The sequence below is a fragment of the Aspergillus chevalieri genome, chromosome 4, assembly GCF_016861735.1.
Source record: "Aspergillus chevalieri M1 DNA, chromosome 4, nearly complete sequence".
NCBI classification, from domain to species: domain Eukaryota; kingdom Fungi; phylum Ascomycota; class Eurotiomycetes; order Eurotiales; family Aspergillaceae; genus Aspergillus; species Aspergillus chevalieri.
In genome coordinates, this window is record NC_057365.1 from 2,685,649 (window position 1) to 2,700,089 (window position 14,441).

The 14,441-nt window shown below is 49.7% G+C and overlaps 5 protein-coding genes across 5 annotated transcripts; 4 read left to right on the forward strand and 1 right to left on the reverse strand.

Annotated features, from left to right (window-relative positions):
- Positions 1-193: 193 nt before the first annotated feature.
- On the forward strand, positions 194-2,596 carry ACHE_40970S (uncharacterized protein; the record flags this gene model as incomplete). The annotated part of the gene is made up of 5 exons (XM_043279228.1): positions 194-216; positions 278-346; positions 410-889; positions 950-2,461; positions 2,512-2,596. 5 exons carry the CDS (start codon positions 194-196, stop codon positions 2,594-2,596), a joined length of 2,169 nt encoding a protein of 722 aa, XP_043136928.1.
- Positions 2,597-3,312: 716 nt separating this feature from the next.
- ACHE_40971S (SKI complex RNA helicase subunit SKI2) lies at positions 3,313-7,515 on the forward strand (the record flags this gene model as incomplete). The annotated part of the gene is made up of 6 exons (XM_043279229.1): positions 3,313-3,542; positions 3,621-6,138; positions 6,197-6,476; positions 6,533-6,720; positions 6,776-6,955; positions 7,015-7,515. The coding sequence occupies 6 exons, from the start codon at positions 3,313-3,315 to the stop codon at positions 7,513-7,515; spliced, it is 3,897 nt and encodes a 1,298-aa protein (XP_043136929.1).
- Positions 7,516-8,094: 579 nt separating this feature from the next.
- Positions 8,095-11,767, forward strand: ACHE_40972S (putative nonsense-mediated mRNA decay protein (Nmd5); the record flags this gene model as incomplete). The annotated part of the gene is made up of 8 exons (XM_043279230.1): positions 8,095-8,184; positions 8,257-8,335; positions 8,493-8,953; positions 9,017-9,201; positions 9,273-11,137; positions 11,196-11,371; positions 11,426-11,546; positions 11,598-11,767. The coding sequence occupies 8 exons, from the start codon at positions 8,095-8,097 to the stop codon at positions 11,765-11,767; spliced, it is 3,147 nt and encodes a 1,048-aa protein (XP_043136930.1).
- A 961-nt stretch (positions 11,768-12,728) lies between these two features.
- Positions 12,729-12,944, forward strand: ACHE_40974S (uncharacterized protein; the record flags this gene model as incomplete). The annotated part of the gene is made up of 1 exon (XM_043279232.1): positions 12,729-12,944. One exon carries the CDS (start codon positions 12,729-12,731, stop codon positions 12,942-12,944), a length of 216 nt encoding a protein of 71 aa, XP_043136931.1.
- A 245-nt stretch (positions 12,945-13,189) lies between these two features.
- On the reverse strand, positions 13,190-14,126 carry vip1 (putative actin cytoskeleton protein (VIP1); the record flags this gene model as incomplete). The annotated part of the gene is made up of 3 exons (XM_043279233.1): positions 13,190-13,832; positions 13,905-13,991; positions 14,044-14,126. The coding sequence occupies 3 exons, from the start codon at positions 14,124-14,126 to the stop codon at positions 13,190-13,192; spliced, it is 813 nt and encodes a 270-aa protein (XP_043136932.1).
- Between the last annotated feature and the right edge of the window lie 315 nt (positions 14,127-14,441).

Below are 14,441 nucleotides of genomic sequence, written 5' to 3' on the forward strand. Positions count from 1 at the left end.
ACGGAAGATTGAATACATATCCATACTATACACACTGCTTTGCTTCATTGTCCTGGCTGCTGCTGTCGTCAACACAGCTGAGAATTCGCTCACCGCGTGTTTTCCGTATCTGGACATTTGTCAAGCGACACACCTTCAGCCGTGCACTATCTCTCACCACCTAACAATGTCACGACGGCTTTGAGCGCTCACCATGACTTCGGATAATGCGCTTCTGTTAGTCACTTACCCTATTTCATGCGAAACAATTCTGACCTGATCCGCGTTTTTACTATAGAGAACGCCCGACCGAGTCTTTGATCCTTCCTACCAAGCGGCGATTCTTCCCTTTTAAAATACCTAATTTGTCCGTATACCAGGTCCCACTACCTGCCTCAAGCTGAACGAAAAGGCTAACGGTTACGTGCAGCCATCATCAACTTCGTAACTATATCAGCACCGCGGACCCCGACAGGATTTACGTGGTCGTCGACAAAGTTGTATATGCGATTCACGTTGAGTCCCGCAAGCGAGAGAGTATAGCCGTCATACCCTTCGAGCCGAAATGTCTCGCTGCTGGCTACGGATGGATTTCTGTGGGAGGTTCGGATCATGGAGAATGCGCTTTCATTCGAATCGCTGATCAGAGAGTGCGTGTCCGAGACGATGATGCGCCGGTTTCACATCCTTCAGAAGTGGATAGCGCGCTTCCCATTGATCTCGATCCTCCAAGCAGGGTCTCGTCTCCGTGGCCCACTGGTGAGGGAACAGATTCGGGTCGTTCAAATTCAAGACTGCTTCCAGAGGTGCAACTCCACAAGTTTGGTGGTAGCATTGTCAATTCCGTCGCCTTCCACCGATTACCTGGTGATGGGAAGGGCTTAGCAGACGAAGATGTTTTGATTGTCAGGTACGTTCTGTTGATATGAAGGTCGCATTTCCACCCCACCATTCTGACATACTCTTGCAGCAATAACGATAAGACTGTGACCATTTACTCCTTAACCCGTGGGAAAGTTCTCAAGGTCCTTCACCATCAGTCATGCATGAATTATGCGACCATATCACCAGATTCATCCTTGCTTGCTGCCGTCGGTGATGAAAGTCGCGCATATTTTTACGAGGTGTCTCGCGACCTGGATACTGCCGTGCTCACGGAAAATGGTGACAAGCTCACTGGGTGGGAATGGAATCTCATTCGTCACGTGGACATGGATATAGGCACTCGGTTTGACGCTGGCTCTTGTTTTACCATCGCTTTTTCTCCGTCTAGTCACCTGTGCGCCATAGGATCGCAATCGGGCGTGATTACAATATTCAATGTTCAGATGGTTTGGGAAAGCTCGCTTGGCCTTTATGACAAGAGTTCGATTATATGCCACTTCCATTCTTCTCGGTCTCACTTTGATGGCGGTGCTGTGCGGAGCATGATTTTTTCGCCAATGCCATGGGATCTCCTGGTGTGGATCGAAGACAATGGTCGAGCAGGAATTGCGGATGTCCGCCATGCCTTTACACGCCGACAGATACTAGATTTGGACCCGAAGGATCCTAGCCTACAGGAAGTCCGTACAGAACCCATCCTAGATGACTCAGAGGGACTAGGGTTTGCCTTCAACCAGGCATTTCCCGAGTCGCGCGATGAGATGGATGCGGCCCAGCGTGCGATGCTGGATTCGATCCAAGGTTCCTCAAACGAACAACGAGGAGACGGACCTGGTCGTTCAACATTGAGAGAGAGTTTGATGCATGACCTCACGGAAAGAGAAAGACTAATAGTCGAATTTCTGAACACAGCGCGATGGACTTCGAGAGTGGAAGAGGGCCTGACGGGCCGAGAAGGGAGACACAGCTTACACCCACATCCTCGCTCTAGCGGTATCCGTCCATCTCGTCCTACTTCGCCTCTTCGTCCTAATGATCCCCATCACGACCTATTGCGGGATAGTTACGTGGGCCAAAATGCTGATCATCGCCATTCAAGCACGAGGCGTCAGGGTCCCATTGTTCTACCACCCAATAACCCAGAGAATACGGAGACGCAACCTAGTATCACTGTTAGCTGGACTGCTTCGCCTGCAGAAATCCAGCCAGCAACATTGGACAATTCGTCGCGCACGCCCGACTCGGGTACAGGCGACGCTAGTGGAATTCAGCGTTCAACCTCGACTCCAAGGCGTGCTGAGCAACATGAGATAACCTCTGAGAGTCGCTATGAATCACCACGGCTGTTGAATTCTGAACTGCGGGCTAACGTGGCGGCGGAGCGCCTTCGACGGCAACGTCAGTTAATCAACGAAGCGCATAACCGCAACAGCCTACGAGACCAGCGGCATCGACCACATCTCTTGGGGTTTGAGCACTCTCCTAGGTGGATTCGGAATATCTTGAACGAGCTTCCCGACAGAAACTATCATGTGCATAGGGACCAGGATCCCGGCGGTACAGCTGGACTTGGATGGGGGGCAAATGGAAGGACCCTGTGAGTTTCCTTCCTTTTTCGTCTTATGAAGCAAAGCTAACTGAAAATAGGTACGTCGCCACTGTGGATGGTATATTCGAATTTCACCTCAATATTCACGATCGAAAAACATTCCCTATCGTCTCCTTCCGATAAGGCAGTTACAAAGTGCTTCTTCTCTTCTTCTTTGCTTTCTCTTTCCTATCGTTCTTGCTGCTTTACGTCATTTTGTCACGACTCCTTTTTAAAACGGGGTTTCGATTTGGATACAGGTTGGGGGATTCCGGCTTTGGTGATACCATTTTATTTCCCTGCAGGGTTTTCGATATCCTTTATATCACGCCTTAATGATTGCAATTTTCTCGTGCTTTTCAGGTGTTTCGCATAATGTCTCTTTTTAATCTTCGCATGATGTTCGCTGCATCTTATTATGGTGTTCTGGTGGTTGCATGCATTTAGGATAGCTTCTATATCTCGCTTCTTGATGATTATGGTGGAGGACACAAATCAAAAGTATATAACTTCATGCAATAAAAGTTGTGGTAGAGGGGGGCAGCTACTCCTTTGACAAATTACTGGGTTATCAGTAAAGCATAACGTGCTTATACAGAGGAAAAATTGTTGTATAGGTGCTCCGTACCTTGTATGCGAACCTCCGATGCCGCCCCACACCCACGACGTCAGCGAAAATGTGTGCGGGCAGCCAGCATCCATACTGCCGCCCATTGCCGCCAACAACTGCAGCCCACTTACTCGTCCCACCGTTCTATCTAGACACAGAGCTCCTACTATACGACCGGAAGCTGCAAATCGACGTGCGGCCTCCATTGGATATCTCCCGGAGCGAATAAGTTGCCGTGACGATCGACTGAATGGCGGATTCGTTGGCTTCGACTTTGGCGGAACTGAACCTGAACGCTCAGCAGTTGAGCGGGTCAGCGTTCGACGCCCGGCTTGCTGAGGAGGAGAATGGTACATACGAGAATCATAGGCCGCGGAAGAGGACGAAGCAGACTGCGGAAGATTTGAAGGCGTCGTTGGAGGCTGAATTTTTGACACCGTCATCGAGATTTAGTACGGAATGGCTGAATCATTTGCAGAGGTTGGTTTCTTGAGTCACTTATGGCATTGTCTTATCATGAGCGATAGTAATGGCTGATGTTTGCCCATAAAACTACAGGAGATGGGATGTCTCGACAGACCATACGGACTTATTTGAGATCGCCCCCACCCAGACTCGCACCATCACTCGTTTCGACCGCGAAGGTCTCGAAGGCCGTGTGACTGGCTATCATGAAGTCACCGTCCCTGCAACCAGCGCGAACGCAAAAAACTCCACATCACTACTCCGTCGACCGGCTGGCCGTGCTGATTTCGTCAGAGGTGCGGCGGGATTCTTCCCATTTGCGCCAGGTGGACTAGACGGTGTTGAAGCTATTGCGGAATACGAGACCGAAGCGCAGAATGCAGAGCAGTCACGCGCTGGTGAGAAGCAATCAGGACTAGATCGGATCATCAACTTTGGGGCCGAAGGTGGTCTTTTGGAAATTGCACCGGGATTTTCGCGTGGATTGAAATTCAACGAGGTGAAGACCAAAGAGACTGCTGAGGGTGATCAGGAAGTTGAGCACGCGCTTCTGCAGGAGGAAAGCAACTTGCACGTTGAGCCAAAGGAGGAAGAACTTGAAGAGGATGAGGGTGGAGTGAAAGTTGAGGACGAGGAAGAACTTGAAGAAGAGGAGGATATTGATTCTCTTCTACCCGTTGAGTTCCCGGCTTTGGAACCCCGTGCTCCTCTGCTGGCGGGTGCTCAAAAGAAAGTGGGTAGAGAGTGGGCGCACGTCGTGGACGTCAACAAGGATATTCCAAATTTCCGTGAACTCGTTCCGGATATGGCTAGGGAATGGCCCTTCGAGTTGGATACCTTCCAGAAGGAAGCTGTTTATCACCTCGAAACTGGTGACTCGGTGTTTGTTGCAGCACATACATCAGCAGGGAAAACTGTTGTCGCTGAATATGCTATCTCTTTGGCTGCGAAACACATGACAAAGGCGATTTACACATCTCCCATCAAGGCTTTGAGTAATCAGAAGTTCAGAGACTTCAGAAACGAGTTTGAGGATGTTGGTATCTTGACGGGTGACGTTCAGATTAATCCGGAGGCGAGCTGTCTAATCATGACCACTGAGATTCTACGAAGTATGCTTTATAGAGGAGCAGATTTGATTCGAGACGTCGAGTTTGTCATTTTCGACGAAGTGCATTATGTTAATGACTTGGAGCGTGGTGTCGTTTGGGAAGAAGTCATTATCATGTTGCCAGAGCATGTCACGCTGATCCTGCTGTCGGCCACTGTTCCGAACACCCAAGAGTTTGCCTCGTGGGTAGGCCGTACAAAGAAGAAGGACATCTATGTCATCTCTACAGCGAAGCGACCTGTTCCTCTCGAGCATTATCTCTGGGCAGGTAAAGACAAACACAAGATCGTCGACTCCAACAAGCGATTCCTCGAGAATGGCTGGAAAAGTGCCGACGAAATTCTATCCGGAAGGGACAAACTTAAGGCCCAGAAGGCTGCTGAAGCGCAAACACAATCACAGGCCCAGCGAGGAGGGTCTCAGGGTAGAGGGCGTGGGCAGCAGCAAGGCCGAGGCGCCCCTCGAGGAAACGGACGCGGAGGTGCTCCTCAACGTGGAGGCGGACAGCAACGCGGACGAGGGCAACCCGCAGCCAGAGGTACTGGCAATATCGCTCGTACGGGACGAGGAGGGGGCCGGACCAGTGCTGCGCAGGACAAGAACATCTGGGTTCACCTCGTTTCGCATCTTCGCAAAGAGAACTTGCTGCCAGGCTGCATATTCGTCTTTTCTAAGAAGAGGTGTGAGGAGAACGCAGACTCATTATCGAACCAGGACTTCTGCAATGCTTCGGAGAAGAGTCTTATTCATATGTTCATTGAGAAGTCACTTACTCGGCTTAAGCCAGAGGATAGGTCGCTTCCTCAGATTCTGCGGCTTCGTGAATTGTTGAGTAGAGGTATCGCAGTGCACCACGGAGGTCTCCTGCCAATCATGAAGGAGATTGTTGAGATCCTGTTCGCGAGATCATTGGTCAAGATCCTTTTCGCTACCGAGACGTTCGCTATGGGTCTCAATCTGCCCACTCGTACAGTTGTCTTCTCCGGATTTCGCAAGCACGATGGAAAAGGCTTCCGAGACCTGCTGCCCGGTGAATACACCCAGATGGCTGGACGTGCCGGTCGTAGAGGTCTCGACACTGTCGGTTATGTGATTATTGTGAACGCTGGCAGAGACGAGGCACCCCCTGCTGGTGCCCTGAGGAAGATGATTCTTGGTGATCCGACCAAACTTCGCTCCCAGTTCAGGCTTACGTACAACATGATCTTGAACCTACTACGTGTTGAGGCCCTGAAGATCGAGGAGATGATCAAGCGGAGTTTCAGTGAAAACGCCACGCAAGCTCTGCTCCCTGAGCATGAGAAACAAGTTCAACTGTCGGAAGCTAGTTTGGCGAAGATCAAGCGAGAACCATGTGACATTTGCGACATCGACCTGGAAGCTTGTCATCGTGCAGCGATGGAATACGAGAAATTGACTGACGAGCTTCACGTTGGACTTCTCGCATCACCCGTTGGGAAGCGCCTCTTTATGCTCAAGCGGCTGATTGTCTATCGAAAGGTATGGAATTTACCTTGAACCGCTTGACACAATACTTAGATTACTGACAAATCTACAGGATGGAATTCGAACTGCTGGTGTCATAGTCCGCGAAGGTGTTAGCGGAGGTGCCACGCCCAGTGTACAGGTCCTAGAAATCGGAACAATCAGCACCAAGCGTCACCCCAGCGACATTCTTCCTTTCCTTCCTGGTTTCCGACACTTCCTACAGAGCCTACCACAGCGCGCGGCTCAGATGACGCTGAAAGTCTGCAAGATCCCGCTTACGGACGTCGAATGCCTTACAAACACTATGGTGAAGACAGGAGGACCGATCTGGTACCTGAACATCAAGAAAGGTATCGTGATACAACCTCTCACTGTTAAACGTTCATTTAACTTATGAATTTTGCAGAGGCAATCAAGTTCGCGGACAAGGAGCTATCTAAGCTCTGCTCATCTTGGACTAGCCCCGTCTGGGATGAGTTGGACTGGACTCGAATTAAGGAGCTTCAAGTGAGGGATATTCTCGAGAAGCGACAGGAACAAGCAACCATTTCTCAGACTTGTCGATGCCGAGAATGCCCAGATTTCCTGAAGCACGTAAGTTTCGGTTGTATTGCCTGGATGTAATTGCCTGGATGCTAAAACTCAATAGTTTGAGATGCAACATGACGAATGGCAGGTCAAGGAGAATATTACGCAATTGAAGCAGTTGATGTCGGATCAGAACCTGCAACTACTACCAGACTACGAACAGCGCATTCAAGTGTTGAAGGACTTGGAGTTCATAGACGAGCAATCTCGCGTACAGCTGAAGGGCAAGGTGGCATGCGAGGTACGCACTTGTGACCAGAGCGAGTATCTGTAATTCAGCATGCTAACCTTATCAACCAGATCCACTCCGCCGACGAACTCGTCTTGACCGAACTTATCCTGGAAAACGTCCTAGCAGATTACGAACCAGAAGAAATTGTCGCCCTCCTCTCCGCATTCGTCTTCCAAGAAAAGACCGAACACGTCCCTACCCTAACCCCACGCCTGGAGAAGGGCAAAGAAGCCATCGTCCGCATCTCCGAGAAAGTCAACGACTTCCAAATCCAGCACCAAGTCATCCAATCTAGCGAAGACAGCAACGACTTCGCCAGCCAACCACGCTTTGGATTGGCCGAAGTTGTCTACGAGTGGGCAAGAGGCATGTCGTTTAACCGCATCACGGACCTTACCGATGTTATGGAAGGGACTATTGTGCGGACGATTTCGCGATTGGATGAGACTTGTCGCGAGGTGAAGAACGCGGCGAAGTTGGTTGGTGATCCATCGCTGTATACGAAGATGCAGCAGGCACAGGAGCAGATTAAGCGGGATGTCATTTTTGCGGCGTCGTTATATATGTAGATATTATGCCGTACATATTTTTACGTTGGCTCTTCGAGGTTGTGTATGGTTTTTTTTTTTTTTTTTGGCATTCTTATCCCTCCCTCAATTTTGCATGGCTACAGTGTATATAGGGCTACCGCCTCTATACTGAGTATGATTGAAAATATTGCATTCGGTAATCACAGCACTTTAAGAATCATTGGAAAAAGCATCAGTGATTGGTTTTAATCAATGGAATGAAAGGGGAAGCTGCTTGCTTCACTGCAATAGCCTCCGAAACATTGCGACATCGACTGATGACCCAAAGAGGAAGGCTGCCCTACCCCGCTGAGTCAGCCAGCACGTGCCATGTTTCTCCGTACCTCTTTTGCACCACCGGCTAATCGTCTATACTACTGAACTTATCTTTTTCGACCCTCTCTGCTCCTCGTCCCTCCTCCATCGCCCGCCTCTCCACGGCATATCGGGGGTTTTTATTCTTTTTCTTTTCTCTCTTGTCTCCGCGCTCCTTCCCATTTTCCCCTATTTTTGTTCTTTCTTCTATTTTCCTTTCCTGGAGTTGGATTACTGGCGCCGGAGGCCTGATATTGGTACGAAATGGACGTCGCCGCCCTCCGAGACCGCATACAATCTACGCTCGACCCAAATGCGGATATTCGACGTCAGGCTGAATTGGATCTGAAATATGTACGTCGTGGTGGTACGAAGGGGCTTTCGGGAGGCCATACTGATTTCGAAATTTTCTTGGGAAATTTTTAGGCCGAGACGCAGCCTGGGTTTATAAATGCGCTTTTGGATATTTTGCAAGCGGAGCAGGTCAACGCCGTTCAACTTTCGGGTAGGTTTTTTTTTTTTTTCCTCTAATTTTTTTTACACCCCGAACCCCGCTGGGGACCCAAAAATTTTCGAGGACCCCTCCGCCCCCTTACTTTTTCTTCTTATCGATAACACGGAGTTTATGGCGTGAGTCTAATCGGTGTATAATTCCATCATAGCCGGTGTTTACCTGAAGAACCGCATCAACCGGGGTTGGGCACCCCTCGAAGATAACCCACTGCGCACACCGATTCGCGAGGAGGAGAAGCCAGGATTTAGAGAACGCTTGATTCCGGCCCTGGCATCGACGCCCCCGAATGTTCGCGCCCAGTTTGTCCCTCTTCTGCAGAAAATTCTCCAAAATGACTTCCCCGAACACTGGCCCGGGTTCCTGGATATCACGATTCAGCTGTTGAGTGCCAATGACGCAAACTCGGTGTACGCAGGCCTGCAGTGTCTGATGGCCATCTGCCGTGTGTACCGTTTCAAGGGTGGGGACAAGAGGGAAGAATTCGACAAGATTGTCGAGCACACTTTCCCTCAGCTGCTGAATATCGGATTGCGACTTGTTGACGAAGAGAGTTTAGAGGCGGCGGAGATGCTTCGCATTGTTGTTAAATCGTATAAACATGCGATATATGTACGGCAAACCCCGCAAGAGTCGGACGAATGTAGAGGGCGGTTACTGACGGTTGTCGTTTAGTTCGAACTCTCGCCGGCCCTCCAGACTCACCAGGCGACTGTCGACTGGTGTACACTATTCCTACGAGTTGTCGCCAAGGACCCTCCTGCCAATTCCATGATGGAAGAGAAGGAAGAGAGAGAACTCAACCATTGGTGGAAGTGCAAGAAGTGGTCTTACGCCAACTTGAACCGTCTTTTCATTAGGTATTTCCTTCGAATCTGTTTGCGCACATACTTTGCCAAACACAATGCTAATCCATGTTTCGCTCCATCAGATACGGAAACCCATCCACTATGAGCAAGACCAGTACCCCCGACTACACTCCTTTCGCTAAGACTTTCATCACCACCTTCGCCCCGGAGATTCTCAAAGGATATCTGCAGCAGATCGACAAGTGGGTCAACGGTCAATGGCTCAGCAGCCCGGCGCTTTCCTACACCCTGATTTACCTGGAAGAATGTGTCAAGCCTAAGGTGATGTGGGACCATCTTAAGGCGCACATGGACAACCTCATCGCTCATTTCATCTTCCCGATTATGTGCCAATCCGATGAAGACATCGAGCTCTTCCAGACAGACCCATCCGAGTATCTTCACCGGAAGTTGAACTACTACGAGGAGGTGTCCGCTCCAGACGTCGCAGCCACGAATTTCCTAGTTGCGCTTACGAAGAACCGAAAGAAGCAGACGTTCTCCATCCTCCACTTTGTCAACGGCGTGGTGAGCAAATACGAATCTGCACCCGATGAGCAGAAGCTGCCAAGGGAGAAGGAGGGCGCCCTGCGCATGATCGGCTCCTTGTCTTCTGTCATCCTGGGCAAGAAGAGCCCTATTGCCGATCAAGTGGAATACTTCTTCGTCCGTCACGTCTTCCCCGAGTTCCGCAGCCCCCACGGCTTCCTCAGGGCTCGTGCTTGCGACACCCTGGAGAAGTTCGAGCAGCTCGATTTCCAGGACCCCAACAACCTCATGATCATCTACAGGAACATCCTCGAATCCATGACCGATCCGGACTTGCCTGTTAGGGTTGAGGCTTCTCTTGCCCTGCAACCTCTTATCCGACACGACATCATCAGAACCTCGATGCAGCAGAACATCCCGCAAATCATGCAACAGCTTCTCAAGCTTGCTAACGAAGTCGATGTCGACGCTCTTGCCAACGTCATGGAGGACTTTGTTGAGGTCTTCTCTGCTGAACTTACACCTTTCGCCGTGGCGCTGAGTGAGCAGCTGCGCGATACTTACATGCGTATCGTCGGTGAGCTTTTGGAGAGAAACGCCGCCAAGGGTGACGATGATGGATTTGGTGATTTCTTGGATGACAAGAGTATTACCGCTCTTGGTGTTCTGCAAACCATTGGAACCCTTATTCTCACCCTCGAGAGCACGCCAGACGTGCTCTTGCACCTCGAGACTATCCTCATGCCTGTGATTAGCATCACGCTTGAGAACAAACTCTATGATCTCTACAACGAGATCTTTGAGATCATTGACAGCTGCACATTTGCATCCAAGTCTATCTCTCCCACCATGTGGCAGGCTTTCGAATTGATCCACAAGACCTTTAAGTCTGGTGCTGAGTTGTATTTGGAGGACATGCTCCCTGCACTGGACAACTATGTCACCTATGGATCTCAGATGATTGTCCAGAACCCAGCATACCTTGCAGCCGTCGTTGGCATGGTCGAGGACATTTTCCGGGACGAAAAGGTTGGTGGTGTCGACCGGATATGCGGATGCAAACTGGCAGAGACGATCATGTTGAACCTCCGGGGTTACATTGACCAATACATTCCCCTTTTCATTGAGCTGGCAATGCGCGTCATTGACGCCGGTGAGACAAGGACCAAGTCCTACAAGATCCATCTCATGGAGATGGTCATCAATGCCATCTACTACAACCCTGTTCTCAGTCTCCAGGTTCTCGAATCCCACGGCTGGACGAACAAGTTCTTCAGCACCTGGTTCTCTAGCATTGACAACTTCAAACGGGTGCACGACAAGAAGTTGTCGATTGCGGCTATCAGCTCGCTTCTGACACTGAAGGGTAACGACGTTCCTGCCAGTGTGCAGCAGGGCTGGCCCCGGTTACTTCAGGGTATCACTAGACTTTTCCAGACCCTGCCCGCAGCGATTAGGAGTATGTTTCTTTTAGACCCACCTGATTGAGGATATTGTTGTACTAACGTACTATATAGATCGCGAAGAGTCAACCAGGGAGTCCGACTTTGCCTACGAGGACGAAGGCGAAGAAGACGAAGAGGGCAACGACTGGGACGGTGAGATTGAGTGGGCTGAGGAGGAAGTCGAGGGAGCACTTGAAGGAGATGTTCCCGACGAGAGCGCTGCTTATATCGATTTCTTGAACCAAGAGGTTTGTGGCACAAGTCATCAAAATCCACAATCATGGCTAACAGGCATAATTCAGGCTCAGAAATTCGGGTCCTACGGCGGCGACGACGATGAGGACGAGCTCGACGAAGAGAGCCTCCTCGAGACACCTTTGGACAAGGTTGAACCTTACAGCTTGTTCAAGAATGTCTTGCTTGGTATGTACAATTCATGTACTATGTAAAGCACATTGCTAACCACATCGACAGGCCTCCAACAAGAGCAGCCTCAGCTTTACGAGAATCTGACAAATATTCTGAATGTGGAAGAGCAGCAGGTGCTCCAGGCTGTCTTCCATCAAGCAGACCAGAAAGCCATGGAAGCAGCTAACGCCCAAGCTGCTGCAGCTGCTGCAGGCATGACGACTAACGGCCAATAGATATAGAGACGAACAAAAAAGACAGAAACAAGTGGGGTACTGTCAGCTAGCCACCGAGGCGCTTGGGTTGACGGTACCAGTTGAATGACATAACATAAAGACATGCCATTTGAAATTCCATCCCATGCCCAATCTTGGACATATTTTTTGGGCATGGGAAACAAAAAAACACCAGCTGATATCCAGCAGTCCTGCTTGTCTCGTCTGGTTTCGGTGGACGGCTGGACTCGACCATAACGCGATGTATGCCCATATTCCTTATTCAATGTCATGTAGATCATGTTCCCCTTTTTGGTTTACCATTTCCTTTTCCTCCATTTTCTTCTCGCCATCTATATCTTCTCCCCTGTTTCTTCCCCAAAAGTCGATGTTCATGAATCTCTTTTTTCATTCAATTTCAACTTTTGCACTGCACAGATTCCCCTGCTATTAATCATGTCATTGAACGTGAGTGTTATGTATGTTGTGTCATGCCATGATTTTAAAATCAAATTTTTGATTCATTAAATTGCATCTCAAGTTATTATAGAAGAGAGAAGAGAGAAAACATAGTATAATTCCACGTGAGCCATAAAGACATACCCAACATTGATCCCGTAGACTAAGGTAGCTAGAGTGTGACGAGGAATACAACATTCCCAATCCGGTAACCACCCGCCACCCCACTAGCCACAGTTCCAAGGTGGAACCTCTCAACGTCATGATGATGGAGGACTGAATGGAATACCCGGTTTGGCCGTGATGTTCTCATCTTCTGGATGCTACTTAAGTCCTCTCTTTTCGTTCCTTCATTCCTCAAGCAAACAAGTCTACCTCTGCTATATCCTGTGTCACTCCTGAGAGCCAAGCTCAAGGTATGGGGAATTCCGCTGAACCCTATTTCTACATACCTTAACTGACAATTCCACCAGATATTCAAACTACTCTCTCCTCGAATTTATACCACTGAATACAACCGAAAATGTCCGCCCCCAACCCCGGCCGCCAATCCCCCGACCCCGAGCGCCAGAGCGGCGCCCAGCAGCGAGACCCCGTCTCGGCAGGAAAGACCCTTCCTGAATTCCGTGGTGAGCCTCGTCACTCGCAGGTCGAATCCGAGGACACCAAGAACACAAAGCTTGAGAGCAATCCCGTGCATCGGTTGGAAGAGATTGAGGCGAAGAAGTATCAAAAATAACCTGTGTAACATATAGAATGGTGTTTGGGTTATCGGGTTTATGATATCTTTCTATTTCTTTTTCACGGCCATGTATGATAAATTGTTTGGGGTTTGGTAGTTGTGTAACAACATTTAATTGAAGCTATACATTGAACTGAAAGATGCTTTTCCAGAAGCAAAGGCGTCTCATGAATGAAAAACATATACTGCGTATCATGAAGAAGCAACTATACACAATGAATCATAAATATCCCAGTCATCATTCAAGCCTTCTCCGAAGGCGCGGCAGTATAGGCCGGCGGAGCAGGAGCCGTCGTGTTAGGAGCCGCCGTTCCAGGAGCAACATTAGCAGCCGTTGCGGCAGCAGGAACATCCTCCGACTCAACCTCTCCCTTGCCAGCCTTCAAGTCTGCAAGTCTCCGGGCCTCATTGTGAACCTCCCGCACTTGTTTGTCAGTCTGAAGATAGAAGTCCCGCAGCTTGCGGCCAGACGGGGTACCCAGAGCCTTCTCGAAGTACGAGTTCAGTCCACGCCATCCACTAGTGGCCTTATCGCTGAGCTTGTAGTTCTGGTCCAGACCACGAGCACGGTCAGTGGCCTGGTACTTCTTGTCGAAGTTGCCGAGCACCGACGTGAAGCGCGAGGAGAATCCATGTTTCGAGTCAAGGGCAATGGCCTTCTGGATTGCGTTGTCGCTCAGCGAATAGCCGTGAGCAAGGTATTCGGCGACAATGCGGGAGCGAGGTTTGTCTTCTTGTTCGAGTTCGTGGTGGTTCTCGTCCTTGGCCTCAGTTGCTTGGGCGGTTTGGCCACCGGCGATGTCGTCGAAGGTCTGGGCGGCCTGAACGTGGACGGAGGAGGCGCCCAATTGGGTCTGGTCGAGGAGTAGAGCGGTCTTAGCAGCACTGTTATTCGTTTTCAGTTTAGTGTTTCAGATTGATCAAGGGCGATGGGTGCGGGGTATGGTGACAACTCACGCTTCCTTTTCGAAAGTCACGGATGCAGACTTTGGGGCGTTGGCATCGCCAGAGACAGGGGTCAGAGAAAGGGCAGTAATCTTTCCACTATGAACAATCATTCAGCCATTGTCTTCGAATACGGACTTGCTGAACATACCAGAAGCTGAAGAAGTCCTGGACCTCCTTCTCAGTGGTATCGGACGAGATGTCCGAGACGTGAACAGTAGAGCGCTCCGACATGGCGAATATGGATTGAATTCAGGTAATCGTGTAAGAAGAAATTGAAGAGAAAGAATCGAGAAGGATATCAGAGGGATGATGGATGGAAAGAAAGGATCAGGGTTAGCTGGTGCTTTTATTTACAGTAATTGTTCCGCCTGGCAATAGCTGCGCCACAAATGACGTATTGAGGGGCATCCTGCACCGCCATAGTGGGTACTAAGCATGTGATTAAGGCTTGTATTCAAGTTAATTGGTCGCAGACCAAGGTTTGTTGATTCTCGCTATTGTATGTATAACCCAAAACCCGCTAAGCTATAAGATAAAAATAAAGAG